The sequence below is a fragment of the Chrysoperla carnea genome, chromosome 3, assembly GCF_905475395.1.
Source record: "Chrysoperla carnea chromosome 3, inChrCarn1.1, whole genome shotgun sequence".
Classification (NCBI taxonomy): Eukaryota; Metazoa; Arthropoda; class Insecta; order Neuroptera; family Chrysopidae; genus Chrysoperla; species Chrysoperla carnea.
In genome coordinates, this window is record NC_058339.1 from 84686295 (window position 1) to 84702651 (window position 16357).

A 16357-nucleotide genomic window follows, 5' to 3' on the forward strand; every position below is an offset into this window, starting at 1 on the left:
TTTTAATGTGATAAAAATCTGTTAAACAATATGTTGCTATTAAACTTTATTTCGATTTAATCGTTTTATTTTGTATTTGAAATTGCTTCGAATGCAATTATTAACATGATTTTTATTTATATGTTTTCTTTAAAAAAAAAAAAAAACATTTTTTTGCAGAGCTTTCAACTTTTTAACATTATTTTTCAGTATAGTTTTAAATTGTATAAATAATATTCTCAAATACAATTTATTATGACTCATAAATCTGTTTACGTAATTTATTTACGTCATCACCTTTTTTCACGTTTATAAAAAAATTTACATGTCATAAACATATTTTTTATTTATTAAGAGAGAAAATTCTGTATAGTAAAACATTTTAGTATTACGTGTTTTCGATGCAGTTTTCAATGGAGGAAATCATCTTCAATGTTATTTAACGAATACTAATTTACAGTTATATTATTGCATTTTCTACTTCCCACCGATTTTTCTGTAGAACTACATTTTTAATCGAAATTTGCAAATTTCATAACAATATTCAGTTTTATCTATGAAATTCATAGAACAAATTCTCATCAGTTCAGACTTGCCTCGCAATTAAAAAATTCCCTGACTTCTAAAAGTGTAAAAATGATTTCCCCGGTTATAACAATTTTCATAGAAAAAACGAGTTGTTAAACGCGACATTAGCAACGCCTAAAAAATTTTCATCCTGAATTGAATGATTTATCAAAATATACTTTTGGCCTGGAGTGAAACCTAATTTCAACTTTTATTGAGAATTTTTGTCTGGATGTCATTAGAGAACGTTTATTCAATTTCAATTTTAAAACTCTATTTTTTAGACCACCTTAATTATAATTTCTCTGGAAATTATCTAAAATTACAATAAACTTAAAATTATGAATAATTTTTAACTTGATTATTCATAAATGTTTATTATTATTAAAATAATATTTGAAATGACTAAGTTTTATCTCGATACATTTTCTATATTAAAGAGTATGTGATTATTTGCCTAAACATATGTTGAACATAACAAAAAGTTTTTTTACAGTATAATTATTACGTGATTCATTTTTAAAATATTAAATATTTAGTATTCCGTTGCTAAATACGTAACAAACCTAAAGGTATTTCGATACCAAAAAAGTATTTGGTACTTGATTAATCATTCTTTTATACGTCTTTTGTGAAAAATTTATATTGATTCTCTGAACGGTTTCGAAGAAATTAACTATCAAAGTCAGTTTTTTTTTTACCAAAAAAGGGTACATTGCTCATAAACCGTACAGAAAATCGATATGAATCTTTCACAAAAGACAAATAAGGGTGGTTAATGAATAAATAAAATTTTAAATTTTTATTATCATTTTCATTTCAACTCTTTAAGGTATTTTGATAGCGTAAATTGAAAATGATATCAAAGATTTGAAATTTTATTTATCAATTAATCATCTTCTTATACATCGTTTGTGATAAATTCATATCGATTCTCTGTACGGTTTAGGAGAAATTACTTATCAAAGTAAGTGTTTTTATCAAAAAAAGTTTTTCATTTTTATGCGCAGTTCTTAATTTTGGTATGATTTAAAAGCTTAAAACTTGAGGAATAGTGATAAAATAAATTGTATGTGAATGGTTTTTAAAAGCAATTATTGGCTAAAAACCAACATTTATTACGACTTCTTCATATACCACAATTTAAAATGGCTGTTTTTAATAATTAATTTATCGTAAACCGTACACAGATCTGACTTGAAATTTATACAGAAGGCGTATTAAATACTCATTTATTGACACACAAAATTTCAGTACTTTGGTAACACCTTCGTTTTAGTATCGAAACACATCAAATAAAACACTTATTTAAATCCAAAAAAGGACTTTCATGGAATTTCTGATATTAAATAATATTGTGATATAGGATAATCTAAGCATAATTAGAAGTTTAAAAAAAAATACAAAGAATAAAAACAAAATTAAAATTGTTTTCTGATTTTCCCGCTTGGCAAATGAAAAAACTTTTTGTTTCAAATTTCATTCAAAAATTGTATCCAATAAAAATACCTTGGTCCAGTACAAACTTGACCTAGTGACCAACGATATTTTTTCTAAAACGGGAAGTATATAAAAAATTAAAACATTTTATTTCCCTATTATTCTTTGCACCTACTGCCCTATTGTCCGAATCCTCTTGTACCAAGTCTAATGATGACTTCCGTCTTCCATAGTAAATCCAACACATACCTATGTAGTATTAAGGCTATTGTATGTTTATTGTAAAAAAATTGTAATAAAGGGACGAAGAAGCAGATGTTTGAATCAATAAAAAAAATAATACCCATGTACACATTGCTATGACTGGGTCGTTGTTGGCACAAGTTCATTGTTTGTATACACAGACGATATTTATTAACAATAGTTCTCATGAAAACATTTTCGTTTTCTGACTGATTATGGGACCTATTCTGTTTGTCAGGTAAAATAATTGTTCGTCAGGTGAGAGAGAGTATAGAGTATAAACCTTCATGCGAACAGAAATTTTATCTCATATAGGTACCAAAAAAAAAAAAATATTTTTTTAAAATTTTGATTTTACAAATTATTTATCAGTGAGAATTTTTTTGACGAATTTATTATGCATTTAAAAAATTTTCACACGGTAATTTGGTTGTAGAGTTTATTTATTTAAGTTAAAAATGACCTAATAGGGAATTTTTCTAACTTAATTTAATCTAAAGACGGAAAAGAAATAATTTACAAACAATTTCGTTACAATATGACCTGTGACTTGTTTCAAAAACATTGATCTTTCATTAGCCATTTTCATTTCAGGCGATCGAAAAATTATTAACTTAGCGGCTAGACTAATTCTTCTTTAACAAGATAACTTCCAAACTTTAACTTGGACATACAAAATTGATTTCGTGTTCAAGTACTGAACTTATAAAAAGATATCTCAACCCAAAAACAAGTGAAAACAAACAATTGAGTTAATAAATACCCTGTATAGAAAATGTTGAATGCTAGTGCTTGCATTATTTTTTTTATAAATTTTCAAGAGTTTAAAAAATCAACACAATTATGACGTGCTTTCGGTCGCCATTTATTTGGTTTTCGAAAACTTCGTAGGTATTTTCTAGAATATTTTTCGTTTTCAAGAATGTTTCACAAGACCTCTAGTTGAATATATCTACAAATTTTCAACTCACTATATTTTATAGTTTAGGAGAAAATGGACACCAAGGTTTTATCTTAAATTTTCACGAGGGAAAACAGTTGTGTTTACGAAAAACTTCAAACAAAAATTAATTATTTTTTTATAAGGAACATTTTTAACATTTAAACTTTTGTTCTATTTCTAACAGTTTACTAGACCTTGACCCATGTTTCTCATTTACGAACACTTAAGTTCACTTTTTACGTTCTGAGCACAATATATAAATTTCATCTTTTATCTCTTTTCGTTTTTGAGTTATCGTGATCAGAGATAAACAACCAAAAAAGTACTAATTAGGTGATTTTATGAATACCTATAACAAAATTTAGTTCGTAGCATCCATATTTTTAAGCGTTCCAAATTTAGGACTAAACTTAGTATATCTTGATATATATTACATATATACAGGTAAAATAAAAAATATATAAAAAATCGTATGTTGGAGATTTTTACCGAATAGAAATGTTTTCAGTTCGTCATATTTAGGCCCACATATTATTATTATTTTTGTGTGTAAAATTTGTAATTTTTAAAACGATCAATTTCAATAAAAATCTGAAATTATTGGTTTAAATTGGTGCAATATATTTAATTATCTCATTGGTGTTGTGAAAGACTGTATATCAAAATCGGGACTGGTTATATTCTAAACACTCTGTATAAAACTATTTTATGAAATGCTGTTTTATGCATTATGTCCTTGGATACATCTGTCGGATTGTATAAACTTTTAACTATTATTTTAAGTACCGTAACAATTTATGATTTAAATTTATCGGTTTTATATATTTTCTATTGCTCAGATTGCTCTGAAAGACAATATTAATTTTAATTTACTTTGTACCGAAATCATATTTTAACGATTTTATTTTTGCAAATTTTTTAGTATAATTTTCTCAACAAAAATTAAGCAAAATATGTCTAACGTAGGCAGAAGGTGTTAATCAATTAATTTTATACACACACGTATTATTGGCAATTTACAAATCCGGTTTTTCCAGTCTTATATTTTTTTTTTAACATTAATTTTCCTTTTTGTTTATTAAAAATAAAATTGCTCAAAGGTATAATTACATTTTTAACAATTTATGATTTTTGTAGGTAGTCGAGGTTTTCTTTAAAAAAATTTATAGATTGGACACTCTAATTAAGGCTTTTGTCTTGCTGTCTGTAATCAAATTTGAAGTCAATTAACCGCTTCTAACTCGAGATAAACTTTAATTAATTTCAGATCATTAACACGAAGGGCATTCGAGAGGTTGTGTTTTTAACAACTTTTTTAATTTAAAAAAAAACTGTCAGAAATTTTTAAATAACTAATTTATTGATGTATTTGTTCTGAGTTTTAATAAAAATTCATTGTTGAGATATAATAATGCAAAATTAAAACATTTTATTGTTGAACAGAAGCAAGTATAGTTAGAGTATTGTGGTTGAAGAGAAGTAACTATATTAGCATTTAACAACTCATCGTACACTGTATATTTATTGTATGAGAAACAGTTGAGTGGTACAGTATTGATAAAAATTATATATTATTTCACTACAAGCTTAAATACTCTTACCGCGCATATATATAATATTGTAGCAAGACAACAGCCTTAAAGTCACTTGATGGTAATTACGACTGTCTTGAATGGCTTTCAGCCTTTTGGTATCCTGACTTATTAATCCATAGTAAAAAATCCATAATACTTTATAACAAAATGTTAAGTTTTGACGCACAATCGCTTAGTAAAAATAGTAATCCTGGTGTGTGAAGTCCATATTGTCGATTGAAAACAGCATAATTATGCAAGCAGTCAGCCTTGAAAGATCGTAAAATCATCAATTGAAAAAGCTTCATCCATTTTATAGCCTAAACTTCTTTTTTTGAAAAATAGTAAAAACTGGTTAGAATTACAAAACAAACTTAGATAGAATTGCAGCCAATATTTGTTTGGAAAAGCCCTAAAGTAAGCGTATTCATTGATGTAATACAAAATAAAAATATTACATAAAATAATGAAAACAAAAAGAAATTAGTTTTATGAAACTTAAAATAAAAACATTATATTCATTTTCTTTTGTAGTAAAACAATTATTATTCTATGAAATTGATAATAATAATTATAATAATAATAGTATTTATATAACATTACATCTCATGGTAATGAATCAGAGTCATTCAGAGTAATTATAATTTATTATTATTAAATTTACATTTATTACATTCAGGAACGGATAAAGGGGGCAGTAGGGAAGTCCCCCCTCCCACTTCTCCAACACATTCTGGTAGAGGTATCCAAATTTTTAATTAAAAATTTTCGATGTTGTGTTACAAAATTACTGGTAAAATATCATGAAGTTTGGTTGAACAATTAAGTTTCAATTTTTAAATAAATGAATGAATAAATAACTTTAATTCATGTGTGAATGCAGCGGAGTCATAGGAAGATAAGTTCGGCTACGAAATAATTCAGTATCGGAACGAAATCCTATAATTCGCCCAGTACTTCTTATATACAACAAGCTATTAATTTCGGCAATTTTATTAGGCTTACTACAATGTAATAATAGCATTATCCATTTTCCTTATACATTTTAGGATTGATTCGTGGTTTGAAGATGTGTAGTTTATTTTTATTTTTATTTTTTTATTTTATTATTTTTTTTTCATTAAAATTACCTCACCCCGATCTCTTGAACGAAATCTTGCCTCCGAGCCTGATTATATTCAAATGAAAATATATAAAAGATAACAATTAATTGAAAAACAATAATTAACTTGTAATTTATTATACTTTTTGTAGCCAAGGTTAATCAAATTAGCACAGATTAAAATTTTTTGTTATCAACTTTTTCAAAAAAAAGATTTCTATCGATGGCCTAAATCTTAAAAATTATAATATTTACTGTAACTTAACAGAGATGTCAGGAGTGATAACTTCAAACCATAGAGATATGAAGATAGAGAACGCTAGCCTGTAGGTGTATGCGATATGCGAAGCGAGAGAGAAGTCTGCCAGTAAGTTCTCTCTGTCCTTGTCTAATACATATACATATACTTATTATATGTATTAGTAAGTATATGTACATATGTTTATGACAAGGACACAGGGAAACTCACTAACAGTCTCTCTCTCATTCATCATATCGCATTCACTTACAGGCTAGCATATCCCTTGCATTCTCTATTTATAATATTCTATGCTTAAAACGCACGTTTGATGTGTGTCCTTAGCCTGATAAAGAATGCCCCGAAGTTAAAGCAAAGAAAATTCAAAGGTTTCAGATCTCATCATTTGCGTAAATTTTAGTGCAACCCTTCTTATAGCTAAGTTCAGTGCGGACGGTTTAAAACATAACACTATTTTGAATTACAAAAATTATTTATACATGATTGAGTGAATATATATTTTATTGAAATATTATTTTCAATTTTCCAGATGATTAAAATCAATTTTAATAATCACGGAAATTAAAAATTGTTTATCATAAAATATATATATATATATATTGAAGATGGAATATAAAATTATTTTACGCCTTAAAGAATATAAAACTAACGCCCAAGTATAAAAAAACATAAACTGTGATGACATTTTCAGCAGGTTAAACATGTAACAATATAATTATTGATTATAAAGAAGTCAATAAAGTTTTATGAATTTGTGTCAAATAAAAAATTAACTGAAAAATAAATGAAAAATGCCAGTTAATTGCGTAAACTGCTTATGTATTTGTGTACTCGGTATATACATAAAATTTGTACATAAATACTGTAGGGGCTTGGTTATTTTCTACAAAGAATTCCTAAATAATTGAAGGAATTACCTTTGCATTATTTCAACATATGAACAGTAAAAATTCATTATTATGTTCTAATGACCCAGTAAACAGTTTTGAGTGGAATAGAGGGTCGAACAAAATTTTTTTTATCACTTAAAGTGAAGAATTCTCACGGGACTTGCAGGAAAGTGAAGTTGGTTTTTAAAAATCTTTACTAGTATGAACGTTTAAATTCCTAATTAAACAAAGAGGAAGATACCCACTAGTAACGTCATACGTTAGTAACGTCATACGTGGGTATCGCCATAGAGATTACATATAAAACTTTGTTTGCTAACAGAAGAGGGGAAATCTTTGAATGCAATCTTTGATTGCTTATAACTTTTTCGTTTTTTAATTAATTTCACTTTCAAATTTTGCCATGGTATCAAGTCTAGTTTTATATTTTTATGGGTAATATGGCCAATTCGACATCAGGATTATCCCCTATTAGTGAGTGAAACATTGGCAGGAGCTGTATGGGACATTTTTATGAGTTCATTTCTCATCAGAGTCTTATGCTTTGTATGCGAATGCGATCTTAGTATCTTTTAATGCACCTCAAATAATAGCGGGCGTGAATCTGTTACAGTTCCATCCTCTAAACTTGCACTTTTATGAAATTGTTAACTGCGCAGTAATTAGTCAACTGGTCGTTGAAGCCAGCTCTTATTTGCTAATAATATTGGTCGCTTCTGCGGCATAAATCTCGTACTATTATAAAAAGTTGTCAAAATTCGAAACAATTTTTCACCTTTAATATTTGTGGAATTCTATGTAGAAGATCATTGAATCTATATTATTATGTAATAGTAGGCAGTTTACTTACTTGCTGATATCAAGTAATGTATTATTACAAGAGCAAGTGAATATTTTATAAAATAACTAAATATCCTTGATGTAATGTTTTTAAAAGAGAATGTTTTATCTACAATGCAAATTTTTATACTTAAAAAGTTTTCTAAAAACACAAATTAAAATAAATTTTAATATTACTAGAAATTATTATTTAAAGCCTTACAAATAGACTTTATCTTATTTTGATTTTTTTTATTTTATTTTTTTATTTATTTTAGTTTTTTTTTTCTATTTTTTTTAACAGGTCCTAAATCCAAATGCACAAATTTTCTGAAAAATATTTTTTCAATATTATGTTTCAAAAACATTCTAAAAACAGAAAAAATAATTGTGTTTAATTTAGTATAAACAAATTTTGCAATTATTTTTGTGATATTCTTTATAAGACTGTTTAAATTAAATTAAAATATCGAGATAACAAAATGGGAAATTCTAATTCGAATCATATACCGTTGGAACGCAGTGTTAGTCGATTTGGAGATGTTACAGTGGTAAGGCGATTACAAAACCAATATATTTTCTATTATTTTCGAAATAAAAATGTATTTTCTGTATATGCATGTCGATTATTTTTTTGTTATTGGTAATATTTTGTTTTTCTTGTAGTAATAATAAATTGTATTTTTTTATTTGGGAATTCGGGATTTATGTTTTGTGTATTAATTTTATTAGGTTCAATTTTCAGATTTGTTTTTACATCGAATTAATTTATAAATTATCATCGTTATGAAATAATTATTTAATTTTGATGAGTTTTATTGATTAGGTTGATTAAACTGTAATTAACAGTATTTTTTAATTTATATCTAATTCACACGAAGTTATTCAGTCAAGATAAATTTATTCAAAAGAGATCGAAAGATTACGAACGATTAATTATTAATTCATGCACTGGTAGTTTCTGCGCAGTTTTGATTTTTATTAATTCTACCACTTGTCATTTTAACAATTGATACAAAAAAAGTTAAAAATGTATTTTTATAGATATGCGCAATGGACCATCACGCAATGCATGTTTTATACGTCATTTAATGGCATACTTTTAAATTATGGGAACAAATATTTCGTTATTGAACTGAAAACTAATTTCGTGTAAACTGTTTATCTAAATGATTTTTCTTCAATAGTTTCCTCTTCTAAATAATTATTAATTGAGTCTAAAAATGGAATTCTATAAATTTTATAAATTTCTATAATTTCTCAATTGAATTTCCAAAAGTCAATTTATTGTTCGATAGTTTTATAATTATTTATTTTTAGTTCTTTAAAAATGAACAGTAAAATGACTTTTTTGATTCAACTTCACTGCATGAAACAACTTCTGAGACTAGTAGATTAAAATATTATTCAAATACAAAATACAGGGTTGTTCAGTAAGATGTTACCACTTCTATATATTTGAACAAATTTTTGTGTAACACATTACCATCAGTGTTTTAAACAAGGATAGTCAAGTGCTTTATGAGTGATAACATCTTACTGGAAAACCCTCCATAATATTTTGTAGATTAAAAACCAGTAAATTTTGTATTTAATTTTGGCTACGTTTCGTTAATTTTAATTAAACTTCATCAGGCGAATATTATCATACAACCGAACAGTCTTCTAAAAAGATTGTAGTCTTTAATCAACATCCACATTTGCTGGAAGTTGTATCAAGACAAAACAACTCTTAAAAATATGTTTAAATTTGCAATTAAAATTAGACTAGGTATGCACGCGTAGGATAGGTAATAATTAGTATTCTTTAAAAATATAATAATTTACCTTGATAATAATTTTCTTTATGAAATTGAAACACTAAGGAATTATGGAGTACTGTATTTAAATTCATTTATAAGAATATAGTGATCAGGAGGTTATCTTGGCATTATTTACTACTACTCGTTATCTATTAGAGAATTAAAAGTTGCGTTAAAAGTTAGATTTCTTCATGTAGATAAGAAACTAAAAAAATTACTTACCCTATCTATGATACAAGCATTTTTTTCTTAAAATATTTTTATTTTGGATGAAAAACCTTATTAAAGAGTGGCTATGCGCTTCTGAGACACATAGGCCAGCTTACAATTGTTTTAATAGATCACAAGTCGTGAAACAAGCTAGGAAAACGAACCGTAAAAATAATTAAGTTGATTTAACTCTTACTTGAAATCTTTACGAGAGCTATTTTCAAGTCGATTCTTAGAAATTCTGCGGATTAATTAAGAAGAATTTATAAACCACGTGTCCTGTTCAAAAGGCGGTTTAATATATATTTTTTAGTACAATGAAAATAATTTTCAATTTAAGTTGCGGTATATGGATATTTAATTTCAAACATTTACTACTTTTATATTTTACGAACGCTATATTCTTACAATGCCAATGTTTCAGTAAATACAAAATGTCTTCTTAGCTTGAAAATAAAAAAACGTTCCATTCGAAGGGGGATCAGAGTAGAGGCTACGTTAAGCTAAATGAAGAGAGGGAGTGTTTTCAAAGAGCCTGGAATTGAGCTACGTAGTTTATGGACGCTCCCTTGCAACGATAAAGAGAAATAAATTCATTTGAATGCGATGATTCTTAGCAATGTGATCAATTTATTAAAATGCGAGCAGTCAAGTTATTGTACTTACATTCAAGTTGGGTTGAGATAGAGCTTGACTACAACTAACTTGACGACAGTGCCACAAATCAAACAACTTTCGACATTTTAATTCGGGTATTATTTTTAAAGCAGTATAACATACTCCTGATCTAAATAATACATGTAATTGTAGAATTATATTTATTTTCTTAGTAATTATTTTATAGTAAACAGTAATAACTGGGCTCTGTCTCTATCAAGTTGTAAGCAATACAACATTTAGTACCTACCTTAATTAAAATTCTTTATTGAAATGGAGAAGCCAACACAGTAGTTGTTTTTATTTTTTAAAAATAAAATTAATAAAATAACTTGTTTGTCTAACATGCAATTGTAATTACTTACATTTATATTTCTATAGACTAGGACCGGGCGTAATATTTGACAGTCATTATTGCAGTAATATATAACAGCTGGAAGTCTGATAGGTTATTGTCAAGATCGTGTCTACTTTTTTGTGTCTAAAATTTTCAAAACCGGGAGCCTCTCGTTCAGGGGACCTTAAAATTAATAAATATTTATTGAGAACGATATTCAAATAAGAAGTTCTTTTCCCGATAACTCAAAAATTTTAACGGCAGAGCACGCTACCTTGTTGAATTTTGAGCTCAATAATTTATTTTTAAAAACGACTTTGACAATATCCTCCCAAATTTCTAGCCGTCCTGAAATGACTGTTAAATACCATGCCTGGTCCTAGAATATATGTATTCTAACGTTGATAAAGGGTCTGAAACGTTTTTATGAAAATGAATAATTGTTTTTAAACGTCATCATTTTATTTTGTTACAGAGACGGAGTTTAAGATCCCCGCGTAAAATGGATCGATTACGTCGCTCGTTTAGAGATTCGTTTCGTCGGCGTAAGGAACAACGAGTACCGGAAAGTTCGAAACCACATCAATGGCAGGCGGATGAGGTAGCTGTTCGTAATGGAACTTGTACATTTAGTGTTAAATATTTGGGCTGTGTTGAAGTATTCGAGTCTCGAGGAATGCAAGTTTGTGAAGAAGCTTTAAAAGTTTTAAGGGTGCGTATTTATTCTTTTAAAGATGGGATGTTTATTCTTTTTAAATACGTGAACTACTGAGAATTTTTCTAAGTTTTTACAGCTAGCATTTTACAAGCTTGTTAAAATAATCACGCGATATTTCAATTTACTTAGAATAAAAATACTAACCTTTTAAAAGATGAGAACCACAGCCAAAAATTATTTTAGGGTTTTAAGAAAATCGTAAATAATTGAGGAAAAATTGTTATTTCCGATTTCGATGAAACTGCTTGTATATGGCAATTTAACTTACATTCCTTATAGGAAGAGCCTATTCGAGGAGATGTTCCTGACGGTATTCCGGAAACTATTAATCTAATCGTTTAAATGGATTAAATTTTTGTTTGCCTAAAGTTTTTAAAATGAAATAACCTGAAATTAATATTCAATTAATTTTTGTAGACATCCAGGAGACGTCCAGTTCGTGCGTTGCTTCATGTAAGTGGTGATGGTTTAAGAGTAGTAGAAGAAGAAACAAAAGGATTAATTGTTGATCAAACTATCGAAAAAGTATCATTTTGTGCTCCAGATAGAAATCATGAACGTGGTTTTAGTTATATATGTCGTGATGGTACTACTCGTCGATGGATGTGCCATGGATTTTTAGCTCTTAGAGAATCTGGTGAGAGATTATCTCATGCTGTGGGTTGTGCTTTCGCTGCTTGTTTAGAACGTAAACAACGGCGTGACAAAGAATGTGGAGTTACAATGACTTTTGATGCGAAAAATTCAACTTTCACACGTAGTGGCTCTTTCCGACAACCCGGTTTAACTGAAAGATTAGAACGAGCGGTTGATGTCAATGCAAAACCTGCGCCAGTAAATCCATTTGCAATTGAACGTCCTCACGCAACGCCCAGTATGTTAGAACGCCAAGGAAGTTTTCGTGGTTTTAATCAATTAGCTCAAAGTTCACCATTCAAACGGCAAATGTCATTACGAATTAATGATTTGCCAAGTAATGCAGAGCGGCAACGAAGTTACTTAACAACACCTACAACTGCAGCCAATAAGCCAGTTTCACCAATACCTGAAATATCACCAGGTGATTCAGTGACAGCTTTATGTCAACAATTATCACAAGGATTAAGTCAACTTACACATAGTGGTTCAGATGATTTTAATTTTAATAGTCAATCGTCGATAAATCAAAATAATATCGCAACCACAAAGTCAACGGCATTAACAAATAATATTACTAATGGTTCACCTTTGACAATATCAACCACGTTGCCACAAAGTTCTGGTGGAATATTATCCAATAATATAACTTCCTCAAACACGTTTCAACCAAGTGTATTATCAAGTAATTTAACAGGATTTAGTCCAAATCTAACAAAACCAACATCGCCAGTACCATCGTTAACAAAACGATATTCAATATCATCTACACAGCCATCTGTATCTCCAAATCCCAGTTTAAATTCAATAGGATCCTCAAACACAACACAATCAATTTTACCAAAACCTGATCAATGGCTAGGACAAATTGTAAATTCTGCAAGTCCTATACAATTTGATTCAACACCACGAAGAGCTCCCTCATTTGGTATTCATTCCCGTACATTATCGTTAGGTTCAGCTGAAGGATATTCTTCGCGTGGTCCACATCACGTAGATCCATTTGACGCTGAATGGGCTACGATTGCCACAAAACCTGAGACAGTTGGACAAAATACGAATCCATTCCTTGTTGGGAACTCAACACCTCAACCATTTCAAGTACAGCTTTAGCTTAATTAATAAAAATTTTTTAAAGAATAATATAAAAATACGCACTTAAAACTTAAATAAAAGAGAGGCAGCACATTTTTTAGTTAAATTATTAAAAAAGATAAAACTATAGATACAATTTGATTGTATAAAACTTGTTTGTTATTAGTAAATGTTTAAAATATCATGAAAAAAGTCTTAAGCAAAGAGTTTCGATTACATCAAGAACGAAAACGACCATGAAAGTTTATCCTCGGATCTTGGAGTATACAATTCAGCATCTGAAAAATTGTTTTAAAATTAACCAAAAAAGAGGAAAATATTACAATAATTGGTATTATTTACACTTATCTAAATTCAAAGTGAAATTAATGCTGTTCGGCCGGAATTCTAAGTAGAATTGGATAAATCCTTTCTGTTCATTTCCATTCTTGACGTAGTTGTAATTCTTTGGTCTTATTTAGTTCAATCATAGTACGCACTGAATAATAAATTTAGTAAAAACAATTAAAAATTTTAACATGTACTTATATAAAAAAATAATAATATATGCAGTATTTAAATTAAATTTCGTACATTTTACGAAATTATGGTTTTTTTCAGAGTAATAATTATTTTTAGAATGATTGCTGCGTTTTTCCCCACTTAATTTATTGAGAAAACAAAATAAAACACAGTTTTTTTTTTTATACATCAGATATTAAAAAAAGTACTTAATTAGGGATTTAAGTTTATAGCATTTTGGCTGTGGCTTCCTTAAACGTTATTTGATTATTAGGAGTTTATATTTTATAAATTGGTTTTCATATTTTAAAATTTGCATGTTTTTGAAACGTTGCGTTAAATGGAGTCTTTCGACGCAAAATACTTCAGCGTTTTTCTAATCTTTGAAATATTCTTTGTAGACGATTGCCAATATTAAAGTTCTTTTAAGAAATTAAGTTTTTTGAAATCGATTAAAAACGGATACAATGGAATGATAATTTTAATTTCAGAAAAAAAAAAACAGAGTTTATCATCTTTTCAATGGTCCCATTGGTTTTCACAATAATTCAGTGTCGGAGTTATTCTTTGCAAATTCTTTAAAATATAAAACCAATTTATTTTTCTTGTACTTACTTTAATTAACAATTTTAGAATTTAGTTAATTAATTTTCTCATAAAACTCAACGAAAAAAGAATTCTTTGCGTACATCATATTTTTTTTTTTTCAAACAAAAATATTTATAAATAATTTCATTGGTGCTAAGCTGTGCAGAATATACAAAAAAAATTTTTTATAATTAACAACAGTTAGATTTTTGTGATCTCAATTTTCATTTTGAAAAAGCGTTTTTTTTTTTGGCATTTATAGCATCCATTCCAAACTATTGAAAAAAGAAAATTTGTTATTCGTAATATTTTTATATTACATGTCATTTCAAAATCTGTATCAAGATTGCCAGATGTATCAGTTCATCAAATGATAAAATAGTCAACAAATATTTAGTTTAAAAGCAATTTTTCTATGCCATATTCTGAAATATACGCTTATTATCAATCTCAATTAGTTTGCACCCGAATGAATAGAAGGTTCGTGTGGAAATCAGACAGATGGTAACCTTGGTATACAGATGAAGTACAACAGAATATGTTGCTCATATTCAATTATCTAATATGCAATTAATAAATTAATGTTGTAATTACAGTATTAAAACAAAATTTACAGAGAATGCTTCATAAATTTTAAACAATATAAGCATTCATACTTAAAAAATTATTATCAATTGAGGTAGTATAGCAGTATCGAGAAGGAAAACCGTTTAATAATTAAAACAATATCATATTTTATTGATCAAATTTAATACTTATTAACAATAATTAAAAATTATATTAACATTTTAAAAAACTCAGTTGACTAAAATTTAACTGTCAAATTCAATGAACAGCTGTTGTTTAAATTAACTCATAAACATAACCTCAAAATTGCCCATTTTTGTAAGAAAAGGCAACGTAATTTTTATTTATATATTACTTTGCAAATTCATAAACTCTTTATAAATAATCTAAAAAAGTTTTTATATTTCCGATTAACAACAGAGAGAAAAATTAAATTATGATAGTAAAAATTAAATTAAACTATATCGTGAATAATTTTTTTAAACCATCAATATCTGGCGTTAAAGAATAGAGTCAAGAATCGATGTAATTTGGCAGAATTTTAATTAATTATTAATCTTAAACTTTGCGGTAAAAAAATCTAATTTTTTTCTCTTAACAAAGGGAACCTGTTGAATAAAACATTAGTTGACTGCGATCCTCGATACTGCTTTACTACCTTAAGAATTTATTTTACAAAAACAATATTGTACTTATTTTTTACAAATCATTTAATATGTCTATTTCTCAATATTTAAAAAAATTTACATTTGTTAGATTTAATATAAACAAAGATTTGCTTAAAAATATGCAATGACAAGAAATAATTATAATGTCATACTAAAAACAAAATGCAAATTTAAACAAAAAATTAGATTTTAGAAAAAACACACATGGATTTTGCAATAAATTTATGTCCTAATAATTTACGGTGTGCTGAAATTCGCTCCTGATATTTTCTATTTAACGTAACTTACATAGAAAATATCAAACATCATTACGCATTCCGTTAAAATTTGTTTTTTCATATTACTTTGTCAAAAAATATTGGAAATTCTTTGATAAAATACAATTTTCGTTCAATCATCATTATTTATTCTAATAGTATCGAAAGAGACTTAGCTAAAGAAAATTAATTTTGTTCGAAAAGCGAAATAATGAAATGTTGAGGGCGGATTCCACATTAAATAATTTAAAGACAAATATTTATCAGCATATTAATTTTGATAATTGAAGTATAAATATAGTCAATAATTGTCTATTATAATCCATTAATGACAAGAAAATTTTAGTTACAATCCTTTTTTATGTCTAAACATTTTTTAGGGCTCTCAATTATTTAACGAAAAAAAAAGTCCAAAATATTTCGAATTGATAAAAGCACTGCAATCGTTAATATTATTGGCCGGGAATTTGTATTGCAGATTGTTAGATTGAGTGAATTTCAAATC

The 16357-nt window shown here is 27.4% G+C and overlaps 1 protein-coding gene across 3 annotated transcripts in view; it reads left to right on the forward strand.

The window, feature by feature from the left end:
- The window catches only part of LOC123294847 (protein numb), a 53596-nt gene extending 40239 nt beyond the window's left edge, over window positions 1-13357 (forward strand). The window contains exons 1-3 of one of the 3 annotated variants that reach the window (XM_044876019.1): window positions 8270-8367; window positions 11298-11534; window positions 11958-13357. In XM_044876019.1, the coding sequence (XP_044731954.1) occupies window positions 8299-8367; window positions 11298-11534; window positions 11958-13289 (1638 nt within the window). In that variant the 5' untranslated portion in view covers window positions 8270-8298 and the 3' untranslated portion in view covers window positions 13290-13357. Of the gene's footprint in view, window positions 1-8269; window positions 8368-10819; window positions 10839-11297; window positions 11535-11957 lie in introns of those variants that run through there. The other 2 variants (XM_044876021.1, XM_044876020.1) reach the window with 2 other exon arrangements.
- The last annotated feature ends 3000 nt before the right edge of the window (window positions 13358-16357 follow it).